Source organism: Rhododendron vialii, chromosome 5a (genome assembly GCF_030253575.1).
Source record: "Rhododendron vialii isolate Sample 1 chromosome 5a, ASM3025357v1".
Classification (NCBI taxonomy): domain Eukaryota; kingdom Viridiplantae; phylum Streptophyta; class Magnoliopsida; order Ericales; family Ericaceae; genus Rhododendron; species Rhododendron vialii.
Window position 1 is genome coordinate 15,282,501 of NC_080561.1, and position 10,608 is coordinate 15,293,108.

The following is a 10,608-nucleotide window of genomic DNA, read 5'->3' on the forward strand; positions in this document are numbered from 1 at the left end:
ATAGCTGGTTAAAAAAATGCGCCTCAACTTATATATAGATTAGTAGATGTATCCTGATAATCATATGGAAAACAGCTACACACAGTTACAGGGTATACCAGTTTCGAAAGAAGCCTCAGTGTCTCCAAGTCTTCAAGAATATTGCTTTGTTTGTTCGTTACAAGAAGTAAATATAAAGCATCTATTGGCTGATAAACATAGCGCACGTTTTCAGTCTCGACATATGTATGTTGTTTTCCTGTTCCAACCAACTTGGGGAAAGCTGCAAGAAGCCCCTCAATCCTTATTCGAGACATGTCCACAAACTGTCTCGAGACAAGAGCTGCAGAAAATGTATTCCATCGAACCATTTAGATCAGTACCTCAATATCCAAAAAGGAAAAGAGAGCATAAGATCAAAGACAGGCTCTGGCCCCAAAAAAGATTAAAGCATATAACCGATGTCAAGTTTAGCAATAAAGTTCCCTGACATTTCACTTTTCCAAGTTGATACTGAAAATCTCTATAAAAAAGAAGAAAAAAGAGGCTTTTATGAAAGGAGATGTAAGGTATCAATCGAAGTTTCAAACCAAACTAAGCCTTGTGTCCAACTGAAATTAGAGTAATGTGAGAAACCAATTTATATAAATACCAATTCACTGAAAAGAAATCATGTTAGATAAGAAGTCCAACGAACCACACTAAAAGGATGAATCCTGGACTGGGATCAAGAGGAAACTAGACAAACAAGAGACTAAAAAGATGAAAAGAAAATCCCAGCAAGTTATGACGGTATATACCAATTTTTCACATGGGGCGGTGGTAAAAATTGTTTTAGAGGCTGATTAAATTTAGTTTTAGCAAAGAGTAACCACAATTAAGCAAAGCTTTGGAATACTAACAGCCAGTAACGCTGCATAAAACAGATGCTTGGTAGGGCTTAAATAAATGTAGAAAGAAAAGATAAAGGGGCTCTTCGGGCAACATTAGTGCCCCATGAAACTAAACTAGTAGCTAGTTAAGTGGTCTCAAGTAGCAGGCTTGGTCAATCGGGCGCAGTGCGCTACATAAGTGTTATTAAAGTCAGCCAAGGCTGACCCCCAACGACTAGATCTAAAATATAGGCAATAATTAGGCGTTTTTACACTAGCCGGCAATTATTCACCGATTAATCGGCTAGCCAACAACTAGTTGCCGATTAATCAGCGAGGCAGGAATCAATCCGCTTGATGGGGATTAAATGGCAAGGCAAAAATTAATGGGCATGGCATATTTTGCAACTTTTAAAAGTATTTTGGGGTTCAACAAGTAAAAGTAGAAGTACAAGATGTCAAGTGTTTTTTTCAAAACAAAATGTTTTATGAATAATACATATCAAAGCCCTCAATAGGCTAACAATAAATATCGTGTTACTTTTTAGCGGTTACTTTCGTCTTAATTCATCGTTTGCAAGTCTCATGTCATTTCTTACTCAATTTTTTTTTGGCAGGGGGAACGAAAATTTTCTTAGTAAATAGAAAACTGACTGATTTATAGGCAACGCCCCTCTTCCTCTTGACTAGCGCCTAGCGATTTTCACAACATTACATTTCCAGGAAGAAGAAAGGACTAACTATCACACCTACAATCAATAGGTAGTTAGGCACCCATTATCGGTAAGCATCAAACCAATCAAAATGACAGCAGGTGAGCTGGCACGATTACAATTGCTATCCACAGCCACCATGTGCCAAATGTAAGCAGGAGTGTTAAGAAATGAATACGACCTTTTCTATTCAAAATGTCTGCTGACAATATGAGCCCGAAGTCACCAAACCCTATAGTAGGGGAGGGGGGGAAAACCCAACTAAAACAAGACATAACTAGAAAGAAGAAAAAAAAAACCTGCCCCTTAGTGCCTGAAAATATAGCTTCATAATATTAATGATAGACTTAAGTGATGTGTAATAGCCAAGTTTTGCACACAGAACACTGGCACGAAGCAGACACATATACATTCATTTCTCCAAAAACTAGGATACAAACACGTAAGGGATTTATCAATTAGAAAGCAAATCAATAATATAGATGTATCTTAGTAGTTCATTTAAAAATTCAAGATAAAAAACCAAACATACTGTTAAATTATGAAGATACAAATAAACAATCATTATATAAGAATTCTTGAACGAAACATCCATAGAAATGTTGACTACTGGCCAACTTCTACAAACTACATTTTAACCTCCTAACTTGTCCTAAACTTGTCACTAGAGTGCCCCCAACATGTCCTAGAGCGTAATGTTGCCTACAAAATAATATATGATAAAAAATCACACAAGTATTTAGGTGTGTATGACACGCGTCAAGAGAGTGTCGTGTCCATCCATGTCCGACATAAGTCGGACACAAATGCACGAGGCCGGTAGATGTGTGCGTGCTTCTTAGCATTATTATAGCAAAATCAGGTTAAGAAATTTCCAATCTCACACTTGGACCGATTTGCCTAGAATAAGACAGCAATAAACCAGATAACATTGGCCATGTAGCACAAAGGAATAAGATAACGAGGAATAAAACATAAAGCCCATGAATGTAAATTATTTCAATTAGGATGAGAGAAATTTACCTTTTCCAGATTTACTTATAATAGAAGCCGCAAGGACAACCTGCATCTCAAACATACACAATGATTATTAGTCCAGAAAAATATTATAATATAAAAATCAAAATAAAGCAAATATGCCACAAACACTGACATTATAATATGATGATGATGACTTTAAAAACAAGAAAAGTTACTCCAACCCTCATTGTATTTCAGTTTCAGATCAAGATATAAATACTACCGCCAGGAATTCAGTTGCACCAGAAATCCAAAAAAAGAAAAAAAAATACCATTTTAAACCAATTGGATTGGGGTGGGCGTTCACCGATGATAGAGCAGCAAAACGAGCTGTATCTAAGCACCTACAGATCAAATCGAGTTAAATTACACAACATCCCCCGTGTATGTAGTTCTACATATAGATCCACAAAATGCAGAAACAATTGAAGTGGTAAATTTTATTACATAATACAAGGAAAACCAACCCTGATTAACAACAGTTTGGTTTATTTTATCGAATCTCTATACACAAGGGATGTCGACTCCAAATTTAACGTTAGATGAGATAAATAAGAAGCGAGATCTGACGTACCTGAGATCGGAATTGGAGAGAGAGAGAGAGAGAGAGAGAGGAACAGGGGATCTCTAAACTTGGACTCCTAGTAGTAAAGCTTCATTCCGAAGTTTTATTGCGGGGAGAAATTTATTTCCGGACAAGGATATGATCTTGGCCGTCCATTTCGGTAATTAATGATTTAAATTTAAAAAAAATTACTCTTATTCATGCGAATAATTTTTTTTAAATTCAGACCGTCTAAAATATTTTTGAACGATTGAAATTGAGTTCCATTAAACTTTGTTTACAGTTGCTCCGTAAATAAAATTTTCTCTTTAGTGCGAGACTATGGTCGAGGTTTCTTGCAATTTTCGGTGGTTATATTAAGAGACCTGTTAAATCCTGTCACGTCAATCGGCGATTGTGAAGTACGTCGAGTAGGAAACACTTCTGGGTATGACGGATCCAGGAATGTAATGGGCACCTTGTGCAGAGACCTGTATATTTCTAATTATCGAAATGTCTTATTAATGCCTAATTGGGAAAAATAGGATTTATGTGGTAGATAATTGAATTGGGGTTTAAAGTGAATGAATGAGAATTAGAGGGAGTAAAAGTGTGATTTGCTTTTGACGTAGTATAAATAGTGTGTGTGTGGTTGTAGGAGATAGAATTATCTCCTTGTATCTCTTTCTCTCTCTACCATCTCTCTCTTGCTCTTTCACGCAAAACTCCCCCAAAATCTCAAGAATCTCAAGGATTCATCTTCATTTCACCTCTGGAACGCAACCCCGAGTTCGTATCGTGTTGGGTGGAGCTCAGAAAGAAGATCTTGGTGATTTCAAGAAGCTTGGAGCTAGGGCTCGCTCAAATCTCTTGGATCTTGGTTATCATTACGAGGTAAGGACTTCTTTATCTCTTTTATGTGTTTATATGTTAGTTTGGTGTAAGAATCGGGCTTTGATTATCTCCATTTGTTCGTTTCGAAAGCTGTCGAAATCTGCAGAAAATCGTCCAAAATCGCATAAGGATCGATCCCTAAACTTGGGGGATCGATCCCCCTTTTCATTTCTGGTCCAGCAAGCCCAGGGATCGATCCCTGGTGATGGGGGGATTAATCCCTTCCCTCTCTGGAATTTCTGCTCGTCTTTCGGGTTTTAGCCGAATTTCAAAAGGCCATAACTTCCTCGTTCGATGTCCGATTCATGCAAACTTTATATCGATTCGAAGGTCTTAAAGTTAGCTTTTCATTGCCATCAAAATCACCTAAAGACTCTAAGTACACAGAAAGTTATGACCGTTAGAGTGGGGGTGTGTCAGTCTCCCAACATCCGTTGGCTACTCCTATGATTCTTGTTTTGTCATTATGACTTCATATGATTAGTGGATGATATTCTTGACCCATTGGCCTTCCATTAGTGAGGAACGAATAGGGGATTACTTGGTTAAAATGTCAATAAGATGCAACTTATGATTGAATGATTACTTGTGAACGTTTGTGGCATATTTATGATATTGTTGGCATGCCGTGACATACTTCATGAATGAATGTGGTTTTGGGAAAGCCTTAACTTGATGGTTGTTTGGGTCGGTGGTCTAATTAGGAAGTCTCGTAGCGCAAGGGATGGTAATACGAAGATTTAAATGGTCTCGTAACGCAATGGGTGGTAATGCAGAGATCCTAAATATTGGTGCACACAGTAACTCTAGGGGTGGTAATACGGTGACTCTTATGGGGTTAAACTGTAATGCAAGGGGTGGAAATACAGTCGGTGGAGATTGGTGTTAGTGAGTTGTGTCGAAGTTGTTGATTTGTTTGAGTACTGTGAACTATAAGGCATAACATGATTATGTGAACTATATGGCATAACATGATTATAGCATATCTTAGAATGATCGTCTTGAATGATTGGCATATCCTTGAGTTGATTGTATTTCATCGTTTGAGCTAAATTCTCTTGTTTTCTTTTCTTTGTACTTATCACCATATATGCATATAGAATTGGTAAAGATCTTCCTACTGGGCTAGTGTAGCACAACTTAATCTTTCTTTTCATGACAAAATGCTGGAAAATAGCTCGTATGCAATGTGTGCTTGGGAATAAAAGACTTTTTGAAAGCTAACATCATTTAGTTACTTAGGCATCTTTGTAATGACTCTCTTTTGACAGAGATGTATTTGTAATTTATCATTTTAATTTTTGACTAAACATTTGTAATATTCTAAACAAGTTCGTACTTTGGCTTGATATGGGCCACAGGGCCAAGGTTGTAATCCTATAAATTTGGGAGCTTAATTTGTAAATTCAATAGGAGGGAAACTCTGTTGGGTATTATGTATGGTATATGAGGATCTTTTGTTGAAATTATTTATTTATGTTGAAAATCGAGGGCGTGACACCTTGTTAATCATAATGACAACAATTTGTTTTTCTAATTAACCACAATAAGATCGTATATAATTAAGACATACATTACAAATTACAAAAGTTTATATCACATACTTTCAATTAAATTATATAAAAATGAACACAAAATCTCAGAGAAAATTTGTAGAGTATATTTTACATAAACATCGACAAGTTTTAGAATGCTCGAGATAGTTTTACTAGTAACATTATTTTAAAATATTGCTCTTAGACAGTTAAAAATAAATACAATCAAGAAAGAATCGTTGAAAATAGACAAACAGTTCAGAAATCAACAATTATAAATGTACCATATGATGAAATTGAAACATAAAACTAATTCTATATGTATATATTTGAAATATATGCCAAGTGTGTATGTATATATATATAGTAGCACACTTTCATAATTATACTAAATATACAAAAAATATAACAACATTATTTCAGTTTCGAGTGGAGCCGTGCCCTATGTCAATCCATCCCTGCTTCCAGGTTATGGGTTCTAGCTTGTGATTTTGGGTATTTGATCTGAAATTTTATCCGATTGTTTTTCCATGTAAATTGTTATTTTATCTATTGAATTTCTTTGTCTTCCTCAAACACAAACATATATGTGTGTATATATAGGGGGGCGTTCAAGTGACACAAAAATAATCGGAGCCCCACGCTACTAATTATAGCCATTCAATTTGCTTAAAACATGTTAAAAATTTCCGTAAAAAATCAATTAATTCAGATATGGCTTGATTGATTCATTCAATTTTTATCTTGTCAAATTTAGGGACAAATACCTATCAAACCCTTACCGATATCTGAATGAGTTGATTCTATACAAAAACTCTTAACAACATTTTTCAACATATGCGCGAGCTTCCAAAATGGGTCCCACACAAGATTTTTTTTTTAAATAAAGTTTTGTTCCTTGAAGGATCGCTATATGTATGTGTGTGTGTATGTGTGTGTGTGTATATATATATATATATATATATATATAATAAAACAGATCTGTGTTTGAATCCAATAGATAATCAACGCTCAAGATTTATCCTCCTCTCCTTCTGCATAAATCTGAACTGTTGGCTTAATTGATGTAGTGTTCTCTCTCACCCTCTCATCAGACATGCTCTCTCTCTCTCTCTCTCTCTCTCTCTCTCTCTCTCTCTCTCTCATATCGTTCCGAGGTGCCCTATCTCTCTCCCACCCTCCTCCCTCTCCATTTTGTCCCCAACTTACACCTCTCCCCCTCCTACGTCACATTTTCGCCCCTCTTTCTTCTTCTCAAGCCAGGCAAAGTGAAAACGTGGTCTGCCTTCAGCCTTCCTAGGTAAGTTCATTCTCTTTTTGTCTTCTTTATTTTCTAGAAACTGTAATCGAGACTTTAGGAATTGTATATGTTCCTTATTTTATTGCATCCAAGGTGTTTATAAGAATGTCTCACACAATTTGAATTAAATAATAGCATTGTATATGTTCCTTATTTTATTGCATCCAAGGTGTTTGTAAGAATGTCTCACACATAGGAAAAACACATGCAAGAATGCCTCACCTCTGAAGACCTCAACATTGTTGTAGCAACTAGATAAAAGAAAAACACATGCAAATCTATCTAAAGCTGCACAAGTAAATCTGAAGAGGAAGAGTTCACATTCATTGTTTACGAAATCTATGTTTGGAAGAGTTCACATTCAGTAAATAGGCAGTACTTCCCGAGAATTTCTGGTCATTTCCCCCAATTCCAAGGGAAACTATGCAAAACCTATAAATCCCATGGACAATAAAAACGAAAATTTTTAAACATTGGTGGGTTAACCACCCCCTCTCTTCCTTTAACCTAAGCCCATTCACGGTGCTACCGTAGGAAATAATTTACTTCAATTTTCAAGGATGACTTATTTGATGTCTCAACTAAGGCCTACATAGTAGTATCAATGAGACCTTTAACATCGGCATCAGAGTGGAATGTAATGACGTAATTATGTTTTTGAGAATCTGAGTAGTTACAAAGAGCCATAGACTTTTCCAAAAAAAATAAAGGACAAAATCTATGATCAGTTACTAATTCAGGTTTGGTGCTAGCCCTACAAGACATGCAACTTTGAGTTCCAAAAGTTATGTTTGGTTAGAGAGGGTAAATGATGGGAGAACGGGAGGGCGATTAAATTTATAGTAGTAGTATGTAATTTAGGGAAAAGACATTTGCAAACCACTTGAATTGCAATCTAACATGTTACGAAGGACCAATTGTTACGGTAGTAGGTAATTTTTTGTTTGATAAGTGACATAGCCTTCCGTCTAATTTTTTCTTTCCAATCTTGATTTGTGATATTTTTTTAATTTTGTTTGTCATTTCCCTTGCATTAGCCAATGCCTAGCAAAGGGAAGCCAACACGTGTGGGCAATGGAGAAAAAGATTCATGGGTATCACCTTTTGACGTATCTTCTATCTTTATCTTGAAAAGAAAAATTAAGAGTCAATTAGCTAAACAACATTCTAATTTCTTCTATCTTTATTTTAGGAACAATCCGGTAAAGAGATATCAAAAGGAACACTTGCGCAACGTGTCCGATGAGAACGAGAATGAATTTTTAAGCAAAGCACTGCAAGGCGACCGGAACAATACTCACCGGTAGTACAAGTGTAAGACTAAGCCTCCATATAAATAAGGAGTTTTTTGCAAACCCTGATTAGTATCCGTAATACAATTTATGTGTCTCTTAACAAGAGATACAAAGAATATGGGCAATGGCTAGGAAAGAGAAGGCAACGTATGTAGGGAGTGGAAAGAAAAACTCTGATGTATCACATGTTGACACATCTTCTACCTTTCACTTGAAAAAAATATATTAGTCCTTAAGTAATACTGTTACTTTTTAATTAGTATTGGTATAATAATTATGACATAAAAATTGCTTCTACACTTTCTTTAGCCACAAGTTGGTAAAGAGATATAAAAATTCACCCTGGCACAACGTGCGTGACAGGAACAAGAGCGAATCCTAAAGCAAAGCACTGCTCGGCGATCAGAACAACACTTGCTATGGAATACCAAGGTAAGATGCTTGCGACCTTAGAGTGTGTTGCTATAAGAATGCCCCAAGCGTAGGGCTAGGTCGGTTGAAAGCATAATAAAACCCAGAAGTCTAGGGTCGAATCTGCATGGAACGCATCCATAACTTGGTTTGGAGATTAGCTTGCATAGAGAATTTTGGCGTTAGGACCGCCAACCAAAGTTCGGCTTTGAGACGGCCAACTGAGAGATTTAGGTAAAGTGGCTACTTAACCTAACTACAGGTATTACTTCCCTTGGACTGTAATGACACATTGCCCAATGCTGAGGTGGGTCCTTCAATTGATGTGCCTCCATTGAAACTGCTCTCAACTCTTTCATCTTCCCTCCAAAGTCTGGTACAATGCAAGCACTTGCCCCCCTCTTCATAAGGCCCTTCAACTACTTCCCTTTGTGCACTTTCTAGAAGTTGGAATAAATATGCCTCATGCAAAAACTATGGTCCACACTAGGAAACAACATATCCATAGACTCTGTAAGTCCCTGCATAATAACCACACATTAAAAGTGGATATACAAAAATAAATGGCTGGAAAAACATATAAAGTACATATAACAAAATTAGATTTGCCTTTTGTCCCTCTCATATCTCTTCCTTCTTCCTCATCCCTCTTTCCCCCTTCTGCTCTAAATTCTCTCTCTCCTTTCCTCCCCTCTCATCTCTTCTCCAACCCTATGGTTGTAAGTCGGTTGAGACTCTCTCCTTGTGGAAGGAGATCTCCCCTCTCCCCATCATTTTTGGACTCGGAAGGCCCAGATCTGGAAAACCAGGTTTGGGTTTTGGCTCTTGGATCTGATTGGTCTTGATGATAGGTTTTTGAGCTCTCCAACAGCATTAATGGCGGCATCTCTAGCAGATCCGGTGGTGTTCCTTCAGTCAGCGGCGGGAACCAGCTTTTGCCAGGGGCAGATCTCGTCCACCTTCTTTCACGAGTGTGTTTGATGGGTTCGAATTCGGTGCTGATTTGTTGCGGCTTTTCTTGCTTTTTGTTTTATTTTGTTGTATTTTCTTTGTTATTTGGATCAATGGAGTTCCGGTCCTTTGTACTTTGTTTTTGTATTAATAATGCAGTTTCAATTTGGTAAAAAAAAGGATGGAATTCTTGCCTCCTACATTCACTGTGTCAAAATTTTTAATATCAATAAAATAATTGAGTTTTATTTCATTTATTATCTTATTTGTTACTATATTGTAACCAATTTAAGATTGACACAAAAGACCTATTTAACAACTTCCGAGTTTCTTTTACCAACAAAACTTGATTAGAGATGTGCAGGTGTACGATTAAAAAATGACATGACATGACACAATTAAAATATACGAGCCGGCACGGCATGATAGGACACAAAATACGATTGACACCAACATGACTTGTTTGAAACTTCTATTAATAGACTAACGCCTTGTTTGAAACTTGTGGAAAGTAAACGAAAGGAAAGAAAAATAACGAAGAAAGAAAGTGAGAGAAAATAAGGAATTTTTTTTTTACTATTTTTAATACTCTATTTGGTGTTTTTCTTTTCTTTTTCTCTCAAACCAAGGATAAGTTTCTCTAACTTTTATTTCCTTTCCTTTATTTTTTCTAGGTTCCAAATAAACCTGAGTGATGATACCGGTCCATAGCGTAGGGGTCTAATATTTGTTGATGAACAAAAACCAACCCTGAATAATGTGTGTGAGTGTTTTTTTTTTCCTTATCCTCCCAGTAATGTGTGTTTGGATTAACAGAAAATATACCCTCCCCAAAAAAAAGTTTACTCCCCCTGTTTCATTTTGTTTATCATTTTTTGATATTCGTGTTAGTTTTTAATTGCTTATAACTTTTAATATAATATTAATTTTGTTTGATAGTTCTCGATTAAATTTTTATAATACAAAATTCTTAAAATTATGAAAAACCTTATAAATTAGACATAAGTGGAATGACACAAATACTGTAATGAATTGAACAAACAAAATGGAATGAGACGGAGTGAGGCCTGTTTCAAAAATTTTTTTAAAAAATA

The 10,608-nt window shown here is 36.2% G+C and overlaps 1 protein-coding gene across 2 annotated transcripts in view; it reads right to left on the reverse strand.

Annotated features, from left to right (window-relative positions):
* LOC131326261 (coatomer subunit delta-like) overlaps window positions 1-4,554 on the reverse strand; it is an 11,744-nt gene extending 7,190 nt beyond the window's left edge. The window contains exons 1-5 of one of the 2 annotated variants that reach the window (XM_058358979.1): window positions 4,550-4,554; window positions 3,159-3,184; window positions 2,857-2,928; window positions 2,588-2,627; window positions 99-322 (exon numbers count right to left, since the gene is read on the reverse strand). In XM_058358979.1, coding sequence (XP_058214962.1) covers window positions 99-322; window positions 2,588-2,627; window positions 2,857-2,859 — 267 coding nt within the window. In that variant the 5' untranslated portion in view covers window positions 2,860-2,928; window positions 3,159-3,184; window positions 4,550-4,554. Of the gene's footprint in view, window positions 1-98; window positions 323-2,587; window positions 2,628-2,856; window positions 2,929-3,051; window positions 3,072-3,158; window positions 3,185-4,549 lie in introns of those variants that run through there. The other variant, XM_058358980.1, reaches the window with a different exon arrangement.
* Between the last annotated feature and the right edge of the window lie 6,054 nt (window positions 4,555-10,608).